Genomic DNA, 27,269 nt, shown 5'->3' with positions numbered 1-27,269 from the left:
TGGGACTACAGGCGCCCGCCTCGTCGCCCGGCTAGTTTTTTGTATTTTTTAGTAGAGACGGGGTTTCACCGTGTTAGCCAGGATGGTCTCGATTTCCTGACCTCATGATCCGCCCGTCTCGGCCTCCCAAAGTGCTGGGATTACAGGCTTGAGCCACCGCGCCCGGCCGCCAGGTGATTTTTTTAAACAGAGATTACTTCACTTATTTTATAGCTTCTGTAATTGCATTAAGGGGAAGCCACATAACAAATGCATGGGGCACAGCTACATTTTTGTAATCGTCTACAGGATTCCTTGAATCGTGCACACCGTGTGCTCCTGGGATTGGCTGTCTGCGAGAGGTGACAATGTGTGTTCTTATGCTGCTTTGCACTTTCTTATAAGCGTACAGTGTCCCTCTTCTCTACAGCAATGCTGTGCAAAGTTCATCTGTACTCTCTGGGGCGTCTTTGTAGTGTTTTTGATGAGCTGTTATTCCAAAAAAACAGGCCATGTCACAAGAGTGCAAACCAGAAACAAGCTCTGATAAGTCAACAGGATGTCCAAGTTCTTTTATATTCCTAGCAGACACTGTCAACAGCTTGAAAAATGACCTGACTATGCCTTCTTAGAGTTGAAAATAATAGGAGAGCTGGGGCAGGGGGCTGTGAGCGAGCATGTTCCTGCACATGCCTGGCAAATTAACATGACCCCGCAGTCATCTCTGAGATAGAAGCTTATAGTAACGTGCCAGCTTACTGACAGAGAATCTGGAACTGCATCAGTGGCACTATTTCTGGGCCGGGAGGGTAGCTCACACCTGTAATTCCTGCACTTTGGGAAGCCAAGGCGGGCAGATCCAGGAGTTCAAGACCAGCCTGGCCAACATGGTGAAACCCTGTCTCTACTAAAAATACAAAAAAAAAAAAAATTAGCCATGTATGGTGGCGTGCACCTGTATTCCCAGCTATTCAGGAGGCTGAGGCATGAGAATAATTTGAACCTGGGAGGCAGAGGTTGTAGTGAGCTGAGATGACGCCACCACACTCCAGCCTGGGTGACTGAGCCAAAGCAATACTCTGTTTCAAAAACTTTGTTTTTTAATTAAAAAAAGACTATTTCTGGGCTGCCATTCCTCAGTAATATCTTAGCAAGTTTTTTGTTATCATTAAAGCCATTTTCCATACACCATGCTGATTCTCTGGGCTCGGGAAACTTGTCTTTCTACAAATACAGGAGTGGCTTCTCAAATGTTCTGTGTGTTCATGCCTCATTGCCAGTGGGTTTAAGTTTTTAAATAATGACTATGAGGAACACCTTTGAACTAGATTTCTGCAGTTTGATTTCTAAACATAGGACATCTGTTGTCAAACTTGGCAATGGCTAAAAAAAACTTTCATGCTTCCCATAGTTATTTTAATTGAAGATTGAAATACAGAATTACTGCAAAAGAATATTGTCATTAATTGTCCCATTTTGTGACATTCCTGGGAGCTAAGCTAAACAATAAAAGTCATTTTAGATGGTAGTAAATCAGGGACCATATGGTATCCCATAATAGGTCTGACTGAGCAGTTAAATTCCAGGAAATTAAAGGTTAATGTTAATGTAATTCTCACATTTGATCACTAGGGGATGAAATCCTAGATGTAAATGGAATACCGATAAAGGGCTTGACGTTTCAAGAAGCGATTCATACCTTTAAGGTAACAACATTCTTATTGATCTGCTTTAACCTGTTTTCCTTCCTTTATTTCCTTCTGGGTTGGGTTTGGTGAGATTTTTTTTTTTTTTAACCCTTTGATATGAGGACAGTCCACATGTTTCATCCCACCTTTCCTCGTTTTCTCAGCAAATCCGGAGTGGATTATTTGTCTTAACGGTACGCACAAAGTTGGTGAGCCCCAGCCTCACACCCTGCTCGACACCCACACACATGAGCAGATCCGCCTCCCCGAGCTTCAATACCAGTGGGGTAGCCTCGGCGGGAGGCTCCGATGAAGGCAGTTCTTCATCCCTGGGTCGGAAGACCCCAGGGCCCAAGGACAGGATCGTCATGGAAGTAACACTCAACAAAGGTGATAGCAGCTATTCCTTACCTTTGTCACATTTCTTGAATAACATTTTGGAATCTGTTGTTAGCTTAATTTTTCCTCATTGTTCTATGAATTATTCCTTTGGGACAATCTTCTGTCAACAACAGGTGGTCTCTACATGTACAGTGAGGTCAGGTAGAGGGATGTTAGTCACTTTAGTCAAAGTGAAGGGAAGTTACCAGTAGCATGGAGCTCTCTAAGCTCTCCCCGTGAATCACTGTGTGTCAGAGGCTTGAGTTTAAAAAAAAAAAAAAAAAAAAAAAATTTCACTGGCCAGGCACAGTGGCTCACGCCTGTAATCCTAGCACTTTGGGAAGCCAAGGCAGGTAGATCACCTGAGGTTAGGAGTTTGAGACTAGCCTCCCCAACATGGCAAACCCCCATTTCTACTAAAAATAAAAAAATTATCTGGGCATGGTGGCAGGCACCTATAGTCCCAGTACTTGGGAGGCTGAGGCAGGAGAATCTCTTGAACCCGGGAGGCAGAGGTTGCAGTGAGCTGAGATTGCGCCACTGCACTCTAACCTGAACACAAGAGCAAAACTCCATCTCAAAAAAAAAAAAAAAAATCACTGGTGAGCTTAAGTCTAGGGCTAATATAAAATTTTAAAGAACAAAAGATTATAGTTAAGTGTACAGTTAACACTAGTAACTAGAATTCCATGATCACCAAATCTTACTTCTTTTCATCCCTGTTTCTTTTTCCTCCCCACCTACTCCAGAAACATGATGGAAGATTAAACAACCAAGAGATTAGTTGTTAAAAAGAAAAGCAAAAGAAAGCCTGAGTTTGTGTACCCAGAATAAAAATGTTACTTATAGCCTGCCTCTTTCTAAAAACAGATGTGAGGAGGTTCGTTAGACTGAGCAGAGTTGACTGTTGGATAATTCAGTCCGTAACTAGCTCCCAGGTTAGCCATGGGCTCATTCTATTAACAGCAGTGCCAGTGATGACAAGGAAAAGCAGGATTTACATTCTGAGTCTGGACCAGAAATAAATGGTTATTGGTCTGAATAGATATTAATTCTGTTTCAAATCGGTTACCCTTTTTTTCTAGTGATTGTGTAATTTTTGTTTTTATTTTCTTTGAATGGTGCCTCTCACAGAGCCCAGAGTTGGATTAGGCATTGGGGCCTGCTGCTTGGCTCTGGAAAACAGTCCTCCTGGCATCTACATTCACAGCCTTGCTCCAGGATCAGTGGCCAAGATGGAGAGCAACCTGAGGTTTGTTGTTTGCCTGATAGTGTAAGGTTCTGGAGTGTTCATAAATATGAAATATATATGTGTGATATTTGCTCTATTACTTTCCTTTGAGGAATGTTGAAGCTTTGAATTCTTTCCAAGAATATAGCCAAGACTACAATTAATAGCATCTCCAAAAATGTAAATGTTAACATAAATGAAATTTGGTTGAATTTGAGAACTCTAGATCTTGGCTTCCCTACTTGATTTGTTCTATTTGGTCTCAGAAGTCCAGTTTCAGAAACTTGACAAGATAGAACTCTATACAGATATCTATGATTAGCTCAATATTTTCTTTCATTTTATATTCACATATGTAAAATTCATATAAAATACTGAAACTGCTCAAATGGTTCAGAATCACTTGATGCCAAAAAGTCCTGAAATTGTGCCCTTGAACAGGAGGCATTTCTTATTAAGTGTTCTCTCAAACTTTTCCTATCATTTTCCTTCCTTGTTGAATGGCCGTGTCTAGGTGCCTACTTTCTGAAATCACTGAATGTCTGATTTCTTAATCCAGATAGTTGAGTTGTAACATGGGCGTTCCGTTTACACAAGAAATATCTAGGTGTTCTATTATATAGTAATTGCAGTGAGTCAGTGCCCACCTAAATGTCACAAGAATGTACGTGTATTGCACAAAGCACCCTCTGCTAACAGTATCATCTTTCTCCCATGTAAACTTCCATGTCCTTTAGTGGTTAAGGGATTGTCCAAATGGCATTCATTGAGGTTGCCATTTTGGGGCCCTGTTAATAGCTTATATTATGTTTTTACTTAATCATTAGAGTAAATTTCCATACGAAAAAAAATTTAGCAAATCATCCAAAGTATATTAAAGAAAATATACTTTTAGAACCCAAGGAAAAAAATCCTTTAATGACATCCCAAGATGATGTTTCTTTCTTGAATGGTTCCATATGTCTGGAGCCTGCCAAATGACCATTCTTCAAATCTCATATAAAGAGTCTTTGTTCTCTCTTACTGACTTCTCTCCCTGTAATTTCCAGTCAAAATGGGCAACTTGTCCCCAATTTCTCATGTGTTCAAATTTGAAACGTTTTTACAAATTCTTGGGTAACCTTTGAGCCTCAGCTATTTCCTCCTTAAGTTATATTATAATAATCATTTCAAGATGGTAGGAAGAGAGAACTGCTGGTGGTCGAGGGGCTCTGTCATGTGATGGTTGAGAGTCAGACAGACCCGAATTAGTTCAATAGTGTGTGACATCTGGGTGACCCCTCTGAGCCTGTAGTCCTATCTGCATAATGGGAATAATTTTACTTACTCAAAGCTTTGTAATACAGCATGCTTCGTATAGTGCCTGGCGTATAGTATATGCTCAAAAAATGGTAGGTTTCACCATTGTCCTTATTATCAATTTCATTTGACTTTGCTATTTCTGAAAATGCCAGTAAATACGCATTATGACCTTTGCCCACTTAAAATCGAATGTGTTTTTATGAATGTGTTGTATTTTTACAAGTATGCCAACGGGAAAAGACATCATGTGATTCTTTAAAGTATGCAGAAAGTATTTCATATTATAAACCTCTCCCAGAAGTAAAGCTGTTTTAGCTTTTAAGAAGCTGGCTGCTAACACAGAGTGTGCATTCTGTTGCCCTCCCTAGCCGCGGGGATCAAATCCTGGAAGTGAACTCTGTCAATGTCCGCCACGCTGCTTTAAGCAAAGTCCACGCCATCTTGAGCAAATGCCCTCCAGGACCCGTTCGCCTTGTCATTGGCCGGCACCCTAATCCAAAGGTGAGGTGGTTCACCCTGTTCTGAACGTGGGAAGATGGTACACCTTCGTAGGATATCGTATGCTCCTTGGGGAGATGGTTTTCCTAGCTGAGGATAGGCAGGCAACCTGCGGCTGGTTCCTGTGGGAAATGCATCTTTAATCCGCACTGTCTTCACAGTCTTTTGCTAGAACATTTTGACAATGTTATCTGGTAAATCTGAAACTTGTCTGGTGGGAGGTAAGAATGCTGAGTTCAGAGTACTGGCTTTTTGAGCTCTGGTGAGATACTTAACCTCTTTGTGTTTTTGCAACAAGAGAATCTGTGAGCCTTGAACTGGACGATCTCTGTGACCCTGTCAGTTTCAAGATAAGAAGGCTTTTCTTACCACATCTTTTGTTTGGCCATATGTTGGGAATTCTCTCATCTTTAAGTTTAATATTGAATAATTAATTTATTTTTATTTTATTTCTTATTTTATTTATTTTTTTATTTTTTTGAGATGGAGTCTCGCTGTGTTGCCCAGACTGGAGTGCAGTGGCGCGATCTCGGCTCACTGCAAGCTCTGCCTCCTGGGTTTACGCCATTCTCCTGCCTCAGCCTCCCGAGTAGCTGGGACTACAGGCACTCATCACCTCGCCCAGCTAATTTTTTGTATTTTTAGTAGAGATGGGGTTTCACCATGTTAGCCAGGATGGTCTCGATCTCATGACCTCGTGATCCACCCACCTTGGCCTCCCAAAGTGCTGGGATTACAGGCGTGACAGGCGTGAGCCACCGTTCCCGGCCAATTAATTTATTTTTAAAACAATTTCAGTGAATTTTAAACTTTCTTCAATTAAGAAATGAGGGCCAGGCGTGGTGGCTTACACCGGTATTCCTACCACTTTGGGAGGCCAAAGCAGGAGGATCACTTGAGCTCAGAAGTTTGAGACCAGCCTGGGCAACGTAGTGAGACTTTGTCTCTATTTTTTTAAAATAAAAAATACAAAGAAATGAGAAAGTGTCAACACTAGTATAAAAATAAATTGTTCATAATAGTTGGAAAGATAACTATTTAGAATTTAACTTAAACTTGGATAATGTACTTAATTCATTTAAACTGTTTCTGCATTTCTATAGAATTTCTAGAGTACAAAGTTTTTCAGTTTACCTTTTAAAAAATTTTTTTAAATAGAACTGGGGTCTCGCTGTGTTGCGCAGGCTGTTCTCAAACTCCTACGCTCAAGCAATCCATCCACTTCTGACTCCCAAAATGCTGGGATTAAAGTTGTGAGCCAATATGCCCCATGTTAGATACTTTTAAAGGACAAATAAATGTCTTCAGATTTGTGGAGGAATATTTCCTTCTTAATGTTCTTTTAACTGTTGAGTCAGAAAAATACCTGTTTATCTTATCAAATGATTATCTTGAAATTTAAATAAATGAAAAGATGAAATCTGGCTTTGCAGACCAATTGCTTATTTGCAAATGTTACTTTGTAGATTTTTGCTTCTGTCAAAGTTGGGGAAAAAATAAAGCCCAGCATTTCAAATAAACTATAATGGAAAAGTTATTTGTTAAGTTTATTCAAAATTATGAAGGATACTATTTTTCTGATAGACCAAGTCCTCAGGACTGAATTTTTTTTTTTTTTTTTTTTGAGACAGGGTCTCACTCTGTCACCCTGGCTGGAGTGCAGTGGCACAATCATGGCTCACTGCACCTCGACTTCCCGGGTTCCAGCAATCCTCCCACCTCAGCCTCCAGAGTAGCTGGGACCATGGGTATGTGCCAACACACCTAGCTAATTTTTATATTTTTGGTAGAGACGGGGTTTCACCATGTTGCCCAGGCTGGTCTCGAACTCCTGAGCTTAAGGCATCCACACACCTTGGCCCCCCAAAGTGTTGGGATTATAGGTGCAAGCCATGTGCCCGGCGAAGACTAAATTTTTGAATTCATGCCAGGATCCTTTTCATTAACTGCTCACACAGTTGTTCTAGAATCTACCTAAATAGCATAAATATGTATTGAAATTCTCCTGACCATGACATTTAACGTACATTCACATTTTCTAGTACTGGTTTTGCTTGTTCTGCTAAAGACACATTCTGAAAGTGGGAGTTCTTTGGTTTATCTAATACAGATGGCTCCATGGGAGATAAGAGGAACCACATAGGGCCTTGAGCCAACAGGACATAGCATATCACTGCAGCTCCTTACATTTTATCATTGTAAAGATACCCATATTGTCTTCTGTTGAGAATGAAATAATAATATTATTATTAATTATTATTATTATTATTTGAGACGGAGTCTCACTCTGTAGCCCAGGCTGAAGTGCAGTGGCGTGATCTCGGCTCATTGCAACCTCTGCCTCCTGGGTTCAAGTGATTCTCCTGCCTCAGCCTTCCGAGTAGCTGGGATTACAGGTGTGCACCATGATGCCCAGCCAATTTTTGCATTTCTAGTAGAGACGGGGTTTCACCATGTTGGCCAGGCTGGTCTCAAGCTCCTGACCTCAAGTGGTCCTCCCGCTGGATGATGGGATTACAGGTCCACCATCCCCGGCCTGAGAATGAATTATTAAATGACTTTTTCTTACAAATTTTACTTGGAAGGAAAGAGGGAAGATCCTTTAAGTCTAGTGTTAGCTGCTTAGCCTGGATACCACCAGCCCATGTGAACCTGGTACTGAACAGGAGGCAGAGGTGCCAAGGAGGCCCTGGGGGTGAATTGGGATGGATGTGGAGGTTGTGAAGCAGGCAGGCAGGCTGCCAGGCATCAACAGAAGGACTATCCTTCCCTGTCTCCCTCCAGCCAGGGGGATTCAGATCATCTGTTCTCATCCTAAATCAAATTCATTACCTAAACATGTATTGGGCTTCTACTGGGTGCCAGGCACTGTCAACATCTCAGGGCTGCACAATGAATTAGAATGTATCTCAAGAAATTTGCAGCCTGCTCTGAACCTGAAGTTCACGGGAACTTTACCAGGACATTACGAACTACACAAATTTGGGAATATTATTTGCAATTGTGGATGGAATCAATAGCTTCTATCAAATTCTCAGTCATTCATGACCCCAAGAATGTTAAGCGTTTTGTTAGAGTGTGAGGACGTTACTGTTGTTAGACTGATGAAAGACAAGACTCAGTTTAAAGAGTGGCTCCTCTTCTGTCTAAGCCAGCCTTGACCTGGGCAGAATACTTCTATAGTTAAGGCCTAGGAGCCTACTCACCTACTCATTTTTTTCTCAGCATCAGTGCCACACTCTTGACCCATATGGAACTTGCAGATAATCATAGTCCCTACATTGTTGGACTTGGCTGTTATTTTGTTATATCTCTTCTATACTTGTACAGTTGCCTTTAACTTTTTGAAGCTAACCATAGGACACTTCAGCAAGTTCAATTCAACCCAATTTTTTTTGTTTGTTTTTTGACACGCACAGGAAAAGAAGGAATCAACTCAATTCACTTTTTCTTTTTTCTTTTTTAGACAGAGTCTCTCTCGGTTGCCCAGGCTGGAGTGCAGTGGTGCAATCTCGACTCACAGCAACCTCCACCTCCCGGGTTCAAGTGATTCTCCTGCCTCAGCCTCCCGAGTACCTGGGATTATAGGTGGGGCGCTGCCACGCTCAACTAATCTTTGGTATTTTTAGTAAAGATGGGGTTTCACCATGTTGGCCAGGCTGGTCTCGAACTCCTGACCTCAAGTGATCCACCCGCCTTGGCCTCCCAAAGTGCTGGGATTATAGGCATGAGCCACCACGCCCAGCCTCAATCCACTTTTAACACTATTTTTTATTCTTTTGAGTAATTGTTGTAAAAGTCTTTTTAAATTAGCTTATCTCTAATGTTGTGATTAAGTTGTATTTAACAAAATTTAGCTTTTCCTTTCAGCAACTCAAAATGTTCACTAAGGGCAGGTGTGGTGGCTCACATCTGTAGTCCCAGCACTTTGGGAGGCCAAGGTGGGCAAATCACTTGAGGTTGGGGATTTGAGACCAGCCTGACCAACATGGCAAAACCATGTCTCTCCCGGAAATACAAAAATTAGCCTGGTGTACTGGTGGCTGCCTATAATCCCAGGTACTCAGGAGGCTGTGGCATGAGAATCACTTGAACCCAGGAGGTGCAGGTTGCAGTGAGCCAGGATCGCACCACTATACACCACCCTGGGTAACAGAGCAAGACTTTGTCTCAAAAAAGTAAAAAAATAAAATCAAAGTGTTCATTAAGAACAATACCTCTTGGCCAGGTGCAGTGGGTCATGCCTGTAATCCCAGCACTTTAGGAGGCCGAGGTGGGTGGATCACTTGCGGTCAGGAGTTCGAGACCAACCTGGCCAACATGGTGAAACCCTGTCTTTACCAATAATACAAAAATTAGCCAGCGTAGTGGTGTGTTCCTGTAATTCCAGCTACTCCAATGCTGAGGAAGGAGAATCACTTGTTCCTGCGAGGTGGAGGTTACAGTGAGCCAAGACTGTGCCACTGCACTCCAGCCTGGGCAACAGAGCGAGACTTTGTCTCCAAAAAAAAAATTACTTCTTACCCATGCCTGTCATATGGGCAAACCTTGGTATTCCTTGTAGTGTTGCTTTATTACATCCGAATGTTCCCAGGCTACTGTGCTTGATGGACTGGTACACCACTTTTAAGAGTAAGAAGTATATATGCCAAGAGCCCTTTTAGGTCCCTCTACGTGCCATATCTGAGGTTTCTTGGTGGCATCCATTTAGACACTTAGTGATGTTCATTTGTGGTCCTGGTCCTCCCCAGGACAAATTAGTGCTATCATGCTGTGGCTCTATGTCTTGATCTGGGGATGTGATGTCAACAACAGCGCTGGGACAAAATTGCCATTAGATGAATGCACAGGCAACTCTGCTTTTCTTCAGATTGTGTTCCCTATATGCATCCTCAGAAAGGTCTTGCAGACAAAGTTTTTTGAATAAATAATGTAAAACCAGGCCGGGCGCCGTGGCTCACACCTGTAATCCCAGCACTTTGGGAGGCCGAGGCAGGTAGATCACCTACAGTCAGGAGTTATAGACCAGTCTGGCCAACATAGCTAAAAGCCCATCTCTACTAAAAATATAAAGAGTAGCTGGGCTTGGTGGCAGGCGCCTGTAATCCCAGCTACTCAGGAGGTCAAGGCAAGAGAATTGCTTGAACCCGGGAGGCGGAGGTTGCAGTGAGCAGAGATCGTGCCATCGCACTCCAGCCTGGGGGACAAGAGCGAGACTTCGTCTAAATAAATAAATAAATAAATAAATAAATAAATAAATAAATCCATCCATCCGTCCGTCCGCCTGTCCGTCTGTCCCAGCTGAGCGCAGTAGCTCACATGTGTAATCCCAGCACTTTGGGAGGACAAGGCAGGTGGATCATTTGAGGTCAGGAGTTTGAGACCACCCAGACCAACATGATGAAACCCCATCTCTATTAAAGATACAAAAAATTGCCAGGTGGCATGTGCCTGTAATCCCAGCTACTTGGGAGGCTGAGGCGGGAGAATGGCTTGAATCTGGGAGGTGGAAGTTGCAGTAAGCTAAGATCATGCCACTGCACTCCAGCCTGGGCAACAGAGCAAGACTGAAGTCAATCAGTCATTCAATCCAATCAAACCAACCAAGTCCTGCTTCCACCTTTTTCTGTTTTTTCCTCCTTGTCACTTCCCATTTTTCTCCTTTCTATTCTGTGGTTCTGACACCTTCACTTAAAATCTGTTCTCTTTTGTTTCACTGGTGTTCTCTTTTGTTTCACTGCTGACTCTGCCTGATGGTTCCATCTAAAGCAGTTCTCAGCTCCTTCCCCCAGAATCTCCAATTGGATTCTACCACCCATATCACCTCCTTTCACCTCGGGAAGCAGTCCAATAACCTGTGGCTGCCCTAATACATCCGTTAGCAATGTTACAGAAAACTGAGTTTTCAGTGGTTTGCAGTCATTGGCTTCAAGGCATGTCTGACTTCAAAATACCAGCATAACATGGGTCACGATTTGTTCAGAGGTCCAGTTCATCTCGGCCCCAAAACCCCTGCCTATTTTGCCAATACAATCAAACATCCAAATGGCATTTCAGTGCAAAGCATCATAATCCTGGTGGACTGGTGGCCGCCATGCCATTGACCATGAAGGTTCATCCATGTTTCTAGCCACAGTAATATGGTCGTCTGTGATAGTGTTGGAGATATGTCCAGCAAAACCAAATGCCAGTGTGTGTTTGACTGGATTTCACGTTTCTTCCTAGGTAAACGTGGTGTTCTTAGTTGTAACCTCATGCTGTATTTATCTTTTGGTTAAGATTCCATTTTATGTTGAATGTATTTTTGTACCACTTAGCCCAGCGTTTCGTGCCAGTAGTACATTTTGATACTGAATGTATGTGCTTGCTTAGTTTTCTTGTTATTCCAAGATAAATACCACAAGGATTTATTTTCTTCTGTTTCTCATAATGTCTGGAGCAGTGGCTGCCCCGTTGGGTTATTTAAGCCTTCCAGGTCTAGTCAGGCTGAGATTTAGACTAGCTGGGATAGCGGCTTCTAGCTTACATTAAGTGGAAGAAAGTAATAGAAGTCCATTTTTCTCCTATTCAAAAAAAATCAATTGCAGATATTGAAAGTCTAGCATTAAGAAAAACAGCAACCACTCTTTAAGCTGATATTTTCCCTGACTCATTTATATAAAATTATTCTTTACTATGTGGAGGGGGATGTGTGTTTAAGTATATATGCCTGAGTGCATGTATGTGTACGTATTTTATTTCCTGTGAAGCCTACCATAAAACATTACATAAAGGCCACAGTGTCATTATAATTTAACTGTTATGATAAAATATAATGCTGAATTCTATATAGAAGTATTTATTAAGACAAATTGTTATGCTTTTTTTTTTTTTTTTTTTTTTGAGAAAGAGTCTCGCTCTGTCACCCAGGCTGGAGTGCAGTGGCCGGATCTCAGCTCACTGCAAGCTCCGCCTCCCGAGCTCACGCCATTCTCCTGCCTCAGCCTCCCGAGTAGCTGGGACTACAGGCGCCCGCCACCTTGCCCGGCTAGTTTTTTTGTATTTTTTAGTAGAGACGGGGTTTCACCATGTTAGCCAGGATGGTCTCGATCTCCTGACTTCGTGATCCGCCCGTCTCGGCCTCCCAAAGTGCTGGGATTACAGGCTTGAGCCACCGCACCCGGCCTGTTATGCTTATCCAAACATTGCTTATGTCAAATATTATTCTAGTACATAACATTACCATTCTAAGTTTTAAATACTCCTACCTTTAAAAAAGAATCTCCACATGTTCTTATTATTTTAATCAATGTATTTCATTATATGTCAGACTTTTAAAAAAAATCCTCCCATGAATAATGACAGTTATGGATAACAACTGAGAAAAACATCCGTGAATCTGCCATGATACTAATAAATACAGAAGGAATGGAAAGCTTATAGAAGCACTGTTTTGAAAGCTTCAGAGTCATAATTGATTTAAGCAATAATAGTCGATGCTAAAACCATGGGGTAAAAATATATTGGAGAGTGGGATATTTACATAGTCTCAAACTATTTCTTCACAGATTACTCGTTAATGACTGAAAAAAATTCCAGTGGAGAAATCTGGCAAATTCCATCCCTAATCGAGATCAAAGTTATCACGGATTATAAGACACATTGACCCTTAGTGCCTCTGAATGCACTGAGAAGGAAATCATTTTTGTGTTTTTTCTGCCAAAAAAAAAAAAATGCATAATCTGAATCTAAGCATGAGGAAACTATCAGACAGATCCTAATTGAAGGTTTGGATTGGTCTGGTTTCTTCCAAGATATCAGTGCCATGAAAGACCAAGGAAGATCCAGGGGCTGTTTCAGATTAAAGGAGACTAAAGGCATACAACAACTAGATCCTGGATTGCCAAAAACAATTTTTTTATAAAACATCACTATGCAAAGAAATTGATCCATGACAGCCTGCTACAGGTCCATAGCAAGATGTACTTTGCACCAAAATGTAAACATTATGTCACCGTGCACACTATTACATAGTTCAGCTGACATTTTTTTCTTAGCATGATGATGTTGATGAAGCTGTAGGCTAATTTGCATTCTAGAGTTAAGTTCTTATCACAGGCTGGCATTAAACTTTCTGTGAGCTAGTCCCAGACTACAGACACACTTTGAGTAATACTTGTAAAGGACAGTATTAGAAAAGTACTGTCAGTATTCAGTGTTTAGTCAAACTGGAATATGAAATGTATGTTACACAGTCATCATTGCATTTCCTGAATTTGATAATAATATTATGGTTATTTAAAAGAATGTCTTTGACCCATGCTGAAATATTTATGGGTAAAGGGTCATGATGTCTGCAACTTACTCGCAAATGGTTTAGCAAAAAGCTGTAATTCTGTGCGTGTATGTGTGTGTGTTTATGTAGGGAGGACGTGCATGTAAATATGGCAAAATGTTAAAAATTAGTGATTCTAGGTGAAAAGTATACTACTCTTGCACTACTCATACGTGTTTTATGTAGGTTTAAAATTGTTTAAAAATTAAAAAGAATTAGGCCAAGCACAGTGGCTCACACCTGTAATCCCAGCACTTTGAGGGGCCGAGGTGGGTGGACCACAAGGTCAGGAGTTCAAGACCAGCCTGACCAATATAGTGAAACCCCATCTCTACTAAAAATACAAAGATTAGCTGGGCGTGGTGGTGTGCGCCTGTGGTCCCAGCTACTCGGGAGGCTGAGGCAGGAGAATCACTTGAACCTGAGAGTTGAAGGTTGCAACAAAGCCAAGATCAAGCCACTGCATTTCAGCCTGGGTGACAGAGAGACTCTGTCTCAAAAAAAAAAAAAAAGAATTAGAAGTGAGTTTTCGGCCGGGCGCGGTGGCTCAAGCCTGTAATCCCAGCACTTTGGGAGGCCGAGACAGGCGGATCACGAGGTCAAGAGATCGAGACCATCCTGGCTAACACGGTGAAACCCCGTCTCTACTAAAAAAAATACAAAACTAGCCGGGCGAGGTGGCAGGCACCTGTAGTCCCAGCTACTCGGGAGGCTGAGGCAGGAGAATGGCGTAAACCCGGGAGGCGGAGCTTGCAGTGAGCTGAGATCTGGCCACTGCACTCCAGTCCGGGTGACAGAGTGAGACTCCGCCTCAAAAAAACAAAAAAAAAGACAAGTGAGTTTTCTAGAGAAGCAGATATCAGCCGTGTTATTGGTGATCATAGCACTGAATGCTTTGCTTAATGAACTTGGGCACCAATTGAAAGTCTTGTTATGTGTGTGTTGCTGGACTTCTTACAAGCTCTGAGTTACTGCTTCAGAGGATGGTCATAATCCTTGGTCCTGTGGTTTGCCTCTTTGTCTGCACTTGACTCTGACTCTGGTCCTAGGTACTTTTATTGGGAGAAATAAATAAAACCATCTAATCTTTGCTTTCTGCTGAAAATCAGGTTTCCGAGCAGGAAATGGATGAAGTGATAGCACGCAGCACTTATCAGGAGAGCAAAGAGGCCAATTCCTCTCCTGGCTTAGGTACTGTAATCACACATTTTCATTCAACATTCAGAAGAGTTTCTCATTAAGTTCACCCATGGGGCACTCCCCAGTGCAGGATTATTGGATTTTTGTAATTATCGGGTTTGGCAAAAGTAGCTGTCAAAGACAGTCTATGCTTTCTCTTGGCTGCTACTTTTGATTTCTGCAGTTGTTTAATGTGCTTCATTAAAGATCTAATCATGCATGCTTCTTATAGTACTTTCACATAATTTGCAAAGGTAAGTTAGAAGCATTTCATGTATTTATGCTTGATTCATTTGAAATGCTAAAGATGAAAGGGAAGTGATAACCAGAATGTCAGTAGTTTGGTGGATGCAGAGTATTATCTACCAGAAACCCTGAGATTTCTTTACAAGAATTAAAAAGTTTCCATTCAAAGAGGGTAATAGAAGTAGCAAAATCATGATTTCTCTCTTAAGTGGAAAATTCAGGCAGAGAAGTCTTGAGATAGTAGGAATTTCGTATGAATTTAAAAATGAAACATTGTATCAAGTCTTAAAAATAAAGTTTCCTTTAGCATAGAAGCCTAAAGGGATTCTTCACACATTTCTGAGCTTGAGATTATACTGATATTCAGACTGCTACCTGGGAGGAAAAGGAATTGAGCCATAAGTTATTAGTTGTCAGAGGAAAAGGAAAGCATAAGGTTTTTTGGCAATCATGAAATACCCTGATTGTTTACATTCGTAATTAATATATTTGAAGTAGACACAGCCATCTTAGGCTCTTTATTCCACCAGTTTAACATCCTGACCTGCTAATCCCAGCATTTCCACTTGATCATTTATAAAAGTTTATTAAGCCGTAATCCTCATGCCCAAAGTCTTTTTTGCTTCATGGCATATAGTTTAAATCCTGAGCCTTTTCACACTGCAGTTAAAAACTAAAATAGAGCCGGGCATGGTGGCTCAAGCCTGTAATCCCAGCACTTTGGGAGGCCGAGGCGGGCGGATCATGAGGTCAGGAGATCGAGACCGTCCTGGCTAACATGGTGAAACCCCGTCTCTACTAAAAATACAAAAAAATTAGCCAGCATGGTGGTGGGCGCCTGTAGTCCCAGCTACTTGAGAGGCTGAGGCAGGAGAATGGCATGAACCCAGGAGGCAGGGCTTGCAGTGAGCCAAGATCGCGCCACTGCACTCCAGCCTGGGGGATAGAGCAAGACTCCGTCTCAAAAAAAAAAAAAAACTAAAATAGATACTCAGTCATCTCCTCAATTCTTTCATGAGTTTCTTGGGTGTTCATTTGTTAATTCATCCTTCAATCCATTCAGCAATTATCACCCAACACTTAGTAGATATGAAGTACAATGTCCAGCTCCGGCCAGGTGCCATGGCTCACGCCTATAATTGCGGCACTTTGGGAGGCCAAGGTGGGCGGATCACCTGAGGTCTGGAGTTTGAGATCAGCCTGACCAACATGGAGAAACCCCATCTCTGCTAAAAATGCAAAAGTAGCCAGGTGTGGTGGCGCATGCCTGTAATCCCGGCTACTCAGGAGGCTGAGACAGGAGAATTGCTTGAACCTGGGAGGCGGAGGTTGCAGTGAGCCGAGATCATGCCATTGCAGTCCAGCCTGGGCAGCAAGAGTGCAACTCCATCTCACAATAAATAAATGTCCATCTCCGTGGGGTCAGATCAGTCAACATTTCTGCTCTGTAGATTTAAGGAGGGATACAAGACACATCCACTCATACATTATATGATGTATGTGAAAGTTGATGTGTGGGTAGGATAAAACAGGAAATTCAGAAGAAATTGCTTCTAGCTGGGATCATCATACAGGTAGTAGCATCTGAATTAGGGCTTGAAGCATCATGGCAGATGGGATGGGGATGAGGATCAGGTACCCAGGTAGACTGCATGCACGTCTACCCCTGTGCATGCAGCCCGTCATCAAGCAAAGGGACTTTTGTTTGCTGTGTTTGCCACCTCCTTTTCTAGTTAAGGATGTAAGCCTATTTGTGACTTGAGTTTATTGTTTTGACAATATGGTGACTTTTCCCTCCAACAGGTACCCCCTTGAAGAGTCCCTCTCTTGCAAAAAAGGTGAGTCCAGGTGAACTGCTGCCTGCCTCCCTCAGCTGGACTATGAACCAATTCCTGGAGCCCACAAGTCAAGCTGCAGGGCTCAGTCCCTGTTTCTGCCCATGAGTCATTTTGCCACTTTTACAGGAAAACACAACAATGCTCATTTGAGAACAGATGCAGAAATGTGTGTTTCTTTTGTTAAACACTTATCCAGGAAAAGAATAGAGCAACAAAATAGAAGAACTGAACTACAGTTTGCAAAATAACTTTTCTTTTTTTTTTTTTGAGACGGAGTCTCGCTCTGTCGCCCGGGCTGGAGTGCAGTGGCCGGATCTCAGCTCACTGCAAGCTCCGCCTCCCGAGCTCACGCCATTCTCCTGCCTCAGCCTCCCGAGTAGCTGGGACTACAGGCGCCTGCCACCTCGCCCAGCTAGTTTTTTGTAGTTTTAGTAGAGACAGGGTTTCACCGTGTTAGCCAGGATGGTCTTGATCTCCTGACCTCGTGATCCGCCCGTCTCGGCCTCCCAAAGTGCTGGGATTACAGGCTTGAGCCACCGCACCCGGCCGCAAAATAACTTTTCAAACTGCTCCATAATAAAGCAGCGTGAGTCGGGACTCGGGGCTTTAAGGAGGCGGTGGGATCTTCCTCAGCTAGGCTTTTGCTGAGTCTCAGTGCGTCGGGGTGCAGGATTCAGACTCCCCTGGTTTTTGTTCACCACTTGACTAGACTGGTTGGCTTGAATCCCATTTGGCTTTCCCATCACATCCCCCCACAGTGTTTTTCCTGGGATGGCTGATGTGCTGCTGCTGCAGCTTTTCCGATTATTGCCAAAAATTCAGCCAAAACAAAAAGTCTGTAGAAACATTGTCTGGCACCAGTCACCTTTTTATTCATTAGTTGTCAATTTGGCCATCCTGAAGTAAATGGAGGTTAGTGTTTACTATCACAGCTATTTCAAGTGACCATGGATTAGAACAAAGTGTTCTTGGAAAGATAGGACGTAATAACCCTTGAAAATCTGCTTCTGCTGCATTTTCTTAGTCATCGGACGTTTTCTTCTTCAACAGGACTCCCTTATTTCTGAATCTGAACTCTCCCAGTACTTTGCCCACGATGTCCCTGGCCCCTTGTCCGACTTCATGGTGGCCGGTTCTGAGGACGAGGATCACCCAGGAAGTGGCTGCAGCACGTCGGAGGAGGGCAGCCTGCCTCCTAGCACCTCCAGTAAGCAGGGACGCCCCAGAGGGCCTGGGCTCTGCATTCCAGTCTGCAGTGACTGGTTTCCACCTCTATGCTGGCGGCTACAATGGTTTAACTACCCTGGTGCTGTAAAATGAGAAAAGAGCTGGAGACCAGGCCAGGCACAGTGGCTCACACCTGTAATCCTAGCATTTGGGGAGGCCGAGACAAGGGGATCACCTGAGGTCAGGAGTTTGAAACCAGTCTGGCCCACAGAGTGAAACCGCATCTCTAGTAAAAACACAAAAATTACCTGGGCGTGGTGGCACGTGCCAGTAATCCTAGCTACTCGGGAGGCTGAGGAGGGAGAATCGCTTGAACCTGGGAGGTTGCAGTTAGCTGAGATCGCGCCATTAGACAATGCTGTACCCTGAGAGTTTACTCTTGGGAAATGCAGCCCCTGTTAGTGACTGGCCACTCAGTTACTCACTAAACAGGCTGGATGCACATTCTATAGCCAGATGGGTGGTGGCTAAACCAAACGTCCATCCAATGCCATTTACATAATGTAGTCTTGAATTTTATGGCATCAAATCAGAGTGGGCAACCTGATGCCCTTACATTTTAGGGAATTCAGCCAAATTCCAGGTCCCTTCCCTCACCAGAACCTAGCTTCCATTCTTGGTAGAAGGCTGTAAATTAAAGATTAAGAACTCAAAAGAGACATATTAGCAAAAGGTTTTTTTTTTTTTTAATCTCATTGGTATATCTATTCAAGATAATATGAGATGATAATCTGATACGATCCATACCGATTTCTCAGACTTCTTTCTGCTGGTGAGGTTTCCTCTGAATTTCTAACATCTGAAGAAGAAAATCCCCTTGTTTTAGGAGAGGCAGGCGACGACCACTCTGGCTCATTCAGAGCTGTCGATGAGCTTGCTCTGTTTTTACAGAAACCTTTCAAGGTGCAGACGTGTAGTTTTTCACTACATTTAACAAGATATAAAAATCATTGCAGATTCAGATTGGCATTATTCTAGAGTATCTTTGAGACATAGGATAGGTCAGGCTTCGCCGTACCACACTGCAAGCGCTCACGTGCCTGTCAATCAAGCCTCCCTTTCTGCAGATGAAGGAAGGACCTCAAGGGGCCAAGAAGGCAGCCCAGGTGTGTGGGACATATCATCATTCCCCGGGTATCCTTCTGTGGAGGAATTCTCAGCAGCATTTAGGTTAAACCCTAACAATGTGTTAGATATCATGGGGGTGAAAGAATTAAGTTTCTGTCTTTCGACAGCACACATGTTTGAGTTAATCCAGAGGTTGGGATTTAAGAAAAGGGGTTGGGGGTAGATCACTAGGGAAAAGAGAAAGCCAGCCAGGCTATCCACTCCGTGTAGCTTCCAGGAAGCCGTGTTGCCCAGGCCTTGTGTCCAGTGGCTGAGGTTGTGTGTCTGGTGTTAGTGAATGTGGACATGCTTATGTGTAATGATGGGGTCAGATGATAAGACAGGGCCAAGCGGGAAGTTCACTTGACTTTTCTTTCCCCACCTCCGCCAGCTCACAAGGAGCCTGGAAAAGCCAGAGCCAACAGCCTCGTGACTCTCGGGAGCCAGCGGGCCTCTGGGCTCTTCCACAAACAGGTGACAGTTGCCAGACAGACCAGTCTTCCCGGAAGCCCACAGGCCCTCCGAAACCCTCTCCTCCGCCAGAGGAAGGTAGGCTGCTACGATGCCGATGCCAGTGATGAGGAAGAGTTTGATGGAGAAGGGGACTGCATTTCACTCCCAGGGGCCCTCCCGGCTCCCAGCAGGCCTCTGGCAGAGTATGACTCGAGGTGTGTCTTAATTCCCTCTTCCAAGGGCATGGACGTCCACAACCAAGAGGGACGACCCCAGAAAACACTGGTCAGCAAGGCCATTTCGGCGCCTCTTCTTGGCAGCTCAGTGGACTTAGAGGAGAGTATCCCAGAGGGCATGGTGGACACTCCTTCCCATGCAGCCAACCTCACGGCCCCTGCAGGGGCCCCCAAGGGGAGCCCTGGAAGCTGGTGGAAGAAGGAACTGACAGGATCAAGTTCTGCACCCAAATTGGAATACACAGTCCATACAGACACCCAGAGTCCGATGAACACTGGGAGCCCCAGTTCCCCCCAGCAGAAGAATGAAGGCCTGGGCTCCAGGCACAGACCAGTGGCCAGGGTCAGCCCCCACTGCAAGAGATCTGAGGCTGAGGCCAGACCCAGTGGCTCAGAGACAGTGAACCTGACTGGCAGAGCCAATGATCCATGCCATCTGGACTCGAGAGTCCAGGCCACTTCTGTCAAAGTGACTGTCGCTGGCTTTCGGCCAGGTGGAGCTGTGGAGAAGGTAACTGACTTTCTCTTAGTTACTTGGAACGGAAGTGCATGAATATGTGTGAGTGAAGATGGAGTCTGTTGTAAAGCATGGGGAAGCTGCCAGTGGGAACGGATGATGGCTGGAGAATTATCTTTCAACAGAGTCAATCACTTAAATACCTGGACTGCTTGGGAGCTTTTTTTTTTTTTTTGGAGATGGAGTTTCGCTCTGTCATCCAGCCTGGAGTGCGGTGGCACAATCTCAGCTCACTGCAACCTCCGCCTCCCAGGTTCAAGCGATTCTCCTGTCTCATCCTCCCGAGGAGCTGGGACTATAGGTGCACACCACCACACCCGGCTAATTTTTGTATTTTTTAGTAGGGACAGAGTTTCACCATATTGGTCAGGCTGGTCTTGAACTCCTGGCCTCAGGTGATCCACCTTCCTTGGCCTCCTGAAGTGCTGGGGTTACAAGCCTGAGCCACCGTGCCCGGCCAAGGGAGTTTATTAATGTATCAGCAGTTGTTAGTCATGAGATCATTTGGCCCGAAGATACTATAGCATCCCTGTCTTACCTGTACATAGCGCCTGTGGCCAACGATGGAAAGGCAGTGTGGTGCAGGGAAAGTAAAACCCTGGGCCTGTCATGGGCTCCACCGCTGACGAGTTGGCACTGGTCGAGTGACAACTTGGACAGATTATTGAACATTTCTGAGCTTAGTTCTCTGGGCTGGTGCTCTCTGCCTTGGTCATCTCACAGAGCTGGAGGAACCATCAAATATATGTTAACAGTGATTCCCTCCAGCTGATAAGGTTATGAGTGATCCTTACGTTTTTCCAAATTTCTGCATTGGTTATATGTAATTATAGCCACTCATAACCTTGCTGAGTGGAATTTATAATGCACCACATTAAATGCAAGTTAGTATTGATTACGTTACTACTTGGTTACAAGTATGTTAGAATTATCAAATGGTTCATTTTTTGAAATTTTCAATATACCTCTACTTTATCAAGGAGAGTGTACAAGAAATCAATGTTGTTTAGAATCTCCTTAACATAAATAACCTCTCTCGGTCTCTCTCTGAACAAAGAACCTGAGATGACTTATAAAGCCATAGTATTAAAGATGTGTGTTCAAGTGGTTTATATAAACATATATGTAAATAGACCTGGAAAATGATAAGTCATAAAAACTATCAGGCAAAAGTCTTTTTTTAACCTTATTTTTGTTTTAATAGAAATGCACATCTTTTTTCCTTCTCCTCAAATATCATATTTTACCTGCAACCACTACCTGTGTTTTAAAATATAATGTTTGGCCATTGGGTAAATTTCTTCTTTTAAAAAGTATCGGCCGGGCACAGTGGCTCACGCCTGTAATCCCAGCACTTTGGGATGCTGAGGCTGGTGGATCACCTGAGGTCAGGAATTCGAGACCAGCCTGGCCAACATGGCAAAAACCGTCTCTACTAAAAATACAAGAATCAGTCAGCTGTGGTGGTGTGCACCTGTAATCCCAGCTACTCGGGAGTCTGAGGCAGGAGAATCACTTGAAGCTGGGAGGTGGAGGTGGCAGTGAGCTGAGATCGTGCCACTGCACTCCAGCCTGGGCGACAGAGCAAGACTCCATATCAAAAAATAAATAAATAAATAATAATCACAAGTTTTGGATAACTGTATAAAGGCAAATTAGGATGTTTATTCATAATAATTTATATCTATTAAAATAAGAGCTTTTGTAATTCTAAATTCATACTCTCAGAACTTTTGAGCAGCATTTGAAACTTGTACACAAGACTAATTTTTTTCATAAAATTTTAGTTACAAAATTTGATTTTATTTATATCTGAGAAAGAAAATAGAATGAATTGCGATAAAGTATATACCCTCAAATATTGGAAGAAAAAACCTTCCTCTTTTGGTAAATGAGTTATATTCTGTTTTTATTTACTACTTGATTTAAATTGAAGTGAAATTCATATAACATGAAATTAACCATTTTGAAATGCACAATTCAGTGGCACTTAGTACATTCACAATGCAATATGACCCACCACCTCTGTGTAGTTCTGAAACTCCTCTACTGTTTTTACGTTACATTTGTGTTACTAATACATAGAAAATTAACTGAGTTAAACCCTATGTAGGTTTCCCTCCACTGGTAACTGACATTTTATGAAATGATTTCTTACCAAAGCTGCTGAAAGACACATTATGCCTTTCTCGTCTGTGCTCTGCTGCCACCTTTGGGCCACTTTATGACTCACAATGGATAAGTTTCACATGAATCTGATTTAACTGTTGGTTTAGAATTTTATTGCAGTAGATGTTAGGTAGAAGAAAGGAAGAGAAAGTAATGGACACTTAGCCAAAGTGAAGTCTTGAAATATGAAATGTCAATTTTGTTTATCCAGATTCATTCATTCCCTCACTACCAAACTAAGGAGTTCGTTTTATAGTCTTGGATATCTCTATGATGCAATATAATCACAAACAATACCTTACATCTGTCTAGCCTTATATGTGCTGTTTTTATAATTGTTCTCATTTAACCATCTTTTAACCTCTATGAGTAAGACTGGGAATGTTTTATCCCCATTTTAGAGTTGAAAAAATGGAGGCTTGGGGAAGAATGATAAGACTATTTAATTCCTAGCAGACCTTAAGCTCCCACAGTCTGGATCTGCTGGCTCCTAGTCCAGGGCCCCTTTGCCTTTTCCTAAACTAGCTCTGCTCTCTCTATATATGATCTCACAGTGCAGAAAGCCTGAAAGCTGTTTCAAGTGGCTTGTGGTTGTCATTGTTTGCCAGGAATCTCTGGGAAAGCTGACCACTGGAGATGCTTGTGTCCCTACCAACTGTGAACTAGCCAGTGCTCTGTCCCATCCGGATACCAGCCACCTCACAGAGAACCTGCCCAAAGCCACACCAGAGCTGGGGCAACAACCCATGACTGGTAAGATTATTTTCCCATTTGTTAAACTTAAAGATAGGTGGGGAGATACCCTAATGAAAACATTATACAGACCGGGCGCAGTGGCTCACAGCTGTAATCCCAGCACTCTGGGAGGCCGAGGCGGTGGGTCACTTGAGGTCAGGAGTTTGAGACCAGCCTGGCCAACATGGTGAAACCCCATCTCTACTAAAAATACAAAAATTAGCTGGGCATGGTGGCGTGCACCTGTAATCCCAGCTACTTGGGAGGCTGAGGCAAGAGAATCACTTGAACTGGGTAGGTGGAGGTTACAGTGAGCTAAGATGGCACCATTGCACTCCATCCTAGGCGACAAGAGCAAGACTCCGTCAAAAAAAAAAAAAAAAAAAAAAAAAAAAAAAAAAAAAAAGCATTATACGTAGATAATTTTAAGTAGAAAAATCTTTTACACAAATTAACATTTAAATACTGCCTGCATTTAGCACCTTTACTAGATCATTGTGCCTAAACTCATCGTTTTCATGCCATGTTGAATATATCCAATTTCAGTCAATTGACCCTTTTTACCCTTTTCTGACACCAAGAAGACATAAGATGAATCAAAAGGACTTCCCACCTGTCAAAATCTCAGCACTCTGCCTATGTGAAATCAAATGCACTGAGAAATGGCAACAAAAACCTCCACGAAGGACAAGTGAAATGATACTGAAAAACCACATATAAGTGTTGATGAGAGATTAAGTAACATCATGGAGGCAGAAATCATCTCAGTATTTATGTAGGGGCCAGGCGCAGTGGCTCACGCCTATAATCCAGGCACTTTGGGAAGCTGAGGCAAGTGGATCACAAGGTCAGGAGTTCAAGACCAGCCTGGCCAACATGGAAACCCTGTCTCTACTAAAAAGACAAAAAAATTAGCCATGCTTGGTGGCAGGCACTTGTAATCCCAGCTACTCAGGAGACTGAGGCAGTAGAATTGCTTGAACCTGGGAGGTGGAGGTTGCAGTGAGCCAAGATCATGCCATTGCACTCCAGCCTGGGCTACACAGCAAAACTCTTGTCTCAAAAAAAAAAAAAAGAAGGAAATTAGTTAGGTGTGGTGGCCTGTGGCTGTACTTGGAGGCTAAGACAGGAGGGTTACATGAACCTAGGAGTTTGAGACTACAGTGAGCTATGATCATGCCACTACATTCCAGCCTGGGTGACAGATCTAGACCCAGTCTCTGGGGGGAAAAAAAAGTATGTGTGGGGTGTGTGTGTGTGTAAAATTTGGCTATCCATCATCTAGTAGTTGCACAAAATAATATTGTAAAACATGATTTTTAAAAATCAAGCTGAATTAAGTGACTTTGCTTCCTTGTTAGTGGAGACCTTTATTGAAAATTGGGATTCTGGCCGGGTGCAGTGGCTCATGCCTGTAATCCCAGCACTTTAGGATGCCAAGGTGGGCGGATCACTTGAGGTCAGGAGTTCAAGACCAGCCTGGCCAACATAGTGAAACCTCGCCTCTACTAAACATAAAAAAATTAGTGGGTGTGGTGGCACACGCCTGTAATCCCAGCTACTCAGGAGGCTGAGACACGAGAATTGCTTGAACCCGGAAGGCAGAGGTTGCAGTGAGCTGAGATTGTGCCACTGCACTCCAGCCTGGGGAACAGAGTGAGACTCTGTCTCAAAAAAAAAAAAAAGAGAGAAAGGAAATTTGGATTCTAAACTTGCACTCTGTGGGTAGGGGACACTCTTCTCAGGGGCTGGTGATGACTCTGATCCCACTTGTCGAGCTCTGTGGAAGTCCTGGCAGTCCTCCGCAGCTTTCAGCTGGTTGTTACTGTCTCAGCACCTGCTTTCTGATTGGTTAGCAAACTACGGTGGTAGACAGAAAAAAGATAGCCTTACTTATTAGGGCTATCCTATAAAATAAAAACATGGGCCGGGCACAGTGGCTCACACCTGTAATCCCAGCCCTTTGGGAGGCTGAGGCAGGTGGATCCCCTGAGGTCAGGAGTTCGAGACCAGCCTGGCCAACATGGTGAAACCCAGTCTCTACTAAAAATACAAAACAAAATTAGCTGGGCATGGTGGCGGGTGCCTGTAATCCCAGCTACTCAGGAGGCTGAGGCAGGAGAATCGTTTGAACCCGGGAGGCAGAGGTTGCAGTGAGCCGAGATTGCACCACTGTACTCCAGCCTGGGCAGAAAGAATGAGACTCCATCTCAAAAAAGAAAAAAAAAGTGAAACCTCAGAATATCTACCCCATACCCTGATGGCTACTCACAGAAAAAAATACAGACCCCTGAGGTCTTTGTTCTGCGACCCGAGGCTTTGTTCCTTTGTTAGTGATGAGGCTGTTACTGTGGTTTCTGGTTTGTCTTTTGGGTTCACATTTACTTGCTGAACAAACACAGGCATTTTTTTGTTAGCAATTTGACTTTACTGCAAAGTGTGTTAAAAAGGGTTCTATTTGGCTGGGCGCGTTGGCTCACACCTGTAATCCCACCACTTTGAGAGGCCGAGGTGGGCGGATCACGAGGTCAGGAGATCGAGACCATCCTGGCTAACACGGTGAAACCCCGTCTCTACTAAAGATACAAAAAAGTTAGCTGGGCATAGTGGCGGCGCCTGTAGTCCCAGCTACTCGGGAGGCTGAGGCAGGAGAATGGTGTGAACCCAGGAGGTGGTTGCAGTGAGTAGAGATCGTGCCACTGCACTCCAGCCTGGGCCACAGGGCAAGACTCTGTCTCATAAAAAAAAAACGGGGGGTTTCTATTTGAGGGAGATGAAGTTACACTGAGGCAGCCTTCAATGTCACCTTTGAAAGTAAGGCTTCATTTGAGGCCACCATCTTCATACATTTTAAGAGTGCATGTTCTACATAATGGTCCTCTGGAAGTTTTCTTAGAATCCAGAGTTGCTTTGGAATAGAAGAGGGTTAGCAAAGGGCTGGTTTTTTTCCACTAAACCAACATTTCCTACTTGCAACTTCATGCAGAACATTTGCTTTCCTGCCACTGAGGAATTTCTTACTCTAGGTAGGCCAGTTTTTGTCAATACTGAGGGTTTCATCAGTGATAGAAAATGTGGTACATATACACCACGGAATACTAGGCGGCCATAAAAAGGAATGAGATCATGTCCTTGGCAGGGACATGGATAGAGCTGGAAGCCATTATCCTCAGCAAACTAACACATGAACAGAAAACCAAACACCGCATATTCTTACTTATAAGTGGGCGCTGAACAATGAGAGCACGTGGACACAGGGCGGGGAACAACACACACTGGAGCCCTTTGGGGATGGGGTGGTGGGGGGCGGGAAAGCATCAGGATCAATACCTAACACATGCAGGGCTTGATACCTAGGCCACGGGCTGACAGGTGCAGCAAACCACCATGGCACACATTTACCTATGTAACAAACCTGCACATCCTGCACATGTATCCGAAAACTTAAAAAACAAACTGCAGGTTTGTACCTTAAGTAAGTGGGTGTCTGCATGTCAAGTGCTCTTCTGTTATAGTTAGTGTAGGAAGAATTTCATCTCCCAGCCCCATGCTCCCTGGAGCTCTGTGCACCTCTGTGACCGTACTGACCCTGGCAGGTGCAGGTGTTTGGATGCTTTTCTGCCTCGCCCTCTCTGAATTTCCCACAGATAATGAACCTTGAGAAAGGTGCAGCTGTGTGTCCCTTACACCCACTGAGCAGCTAGGAATGCTAGACCAGGAACTGATTATATTTAATAGGCAATAATATATGTGCTGTTTTTAATTAACATGTCGAAACATAATATACTAGTTACCATTTAATTCTTTTAGGATCCTTGTCAGGATTGATCAAGTTGCAGTGACACACTGGCACCCTCGAGGGCTTTTGGGGTGTATCTGAAATATTTGATTACCTGATCTCTAAAAGATTTTAGAGGTTCTGTCTCCTTTTGTTAGATATTTCTCTCTCCTTCCCAATGAAAAGGATATCTGTGACCAGTTGGTCCTGCTGAGTACTTGAGTGCTGGTAGCAGTTCTTCTTCCAGTGTTACTACAAATAGCTTAGCTGCTTTCCAATATGTAAGAACGATGTTCTTCAAAACATCTCTTTGTTTTTTTGTTTTTTTGTTTTTTTTTTTTGAGACAGAGTCTCCCTCTGTCACCCAGGCTGGAGTGCAATGGCGCAGTCT

The 27,269-nt window shown here is 43.4% G+C and overlaps 1 protein-coding gene and 1 long non-coding RNA gene across 7 annotated transcripts in view; one reads left to right on the top strand and one right to left on the bottom strand.

Annotated features, from left to right (window-relative positions):
- Positions 1 to 27,269, top strand: part of PDZD2 (PDZ domain containing 2) — a 498,374-nt gene that overhangs the window by 439,886 nt on the left and 31,219 nt on the right. For all 6 annotated transcript variants that reach the window (XM_017889458.1, XM_017889456.1, XM_017889457.1 and 3 more), the window contains 9 exons: positions 1,612 to 1,685; positions 1,832 to 2,057; positions 3,183 to 3,300; positions 4,950 to 5,082; positions 14,503 to 14,584; positions 16,622 to 16,656; positions 17,707 to 17,863; positions 19,382 to 20,190; positions 22,974 to 23,118. In XM_017889458.1, coding sequence (XP_017744947.1) covers positions 1,612 to 1,685; positions 1,832 to 2,057; positions 3,183 to 3,300; positions 4,950 to 5,082; positions 14,503 to 14,584; positions 16,622 to 16,656; positions 17,707 to 17,863; positions 19,382 to 20,190; positions 22,974 to 23,118 — 1,779 coding nt within the window. The remainder of the gene's footprint in view (positions 1 to 1,611; positions 1,686 to 1,831; positions 2,058 to 3,182; positions 3,301 to 4,949; positions 5,083 to 14,502; positions 14,585 to 16,621; positions 16,657 to 17,706; positions 17,864 to 19,381; positions 20,191 to 22,973; positions 23,119 to 27,269) is intronic.
- On the bottom strand, positions 18,621 to 22,405 carry LOC108540398 (uncharacterized). The gene is made up of 3 exons (XR_001888658.1): positions 22,355 to 22,405; positions 20,735 to 20,921; positions 18,621 to 18,682 (listed from the first exon to the last, which is right to left on the bottom strand). It is a non-coding gene; the product is annotated as an uncharacterized LOC108540398 (long non-coding RNA).

Source organism: Rhinopithecus bieti, unplaced genomic scaffold, assembly GCF_001698545.2.
Source record: "Rhinopithecus bieti isolate Rb0 unplaced genomic scaffold, ASM169854v2 scaffold_17882, whole genome shotgun sequence".
In the NCBI taxonomy this organism is placed as follows: Eukaryota; Metazoa; Chordata; class Mammalia; order Primates; family Cercopithecidae; genus Rhinopithecus; species Rhinopithecus bieti.
Note: the sequence above shows the minus strand (reverse complement) of the source record. Positions and strands in the feature narration are given on the sequence as shown.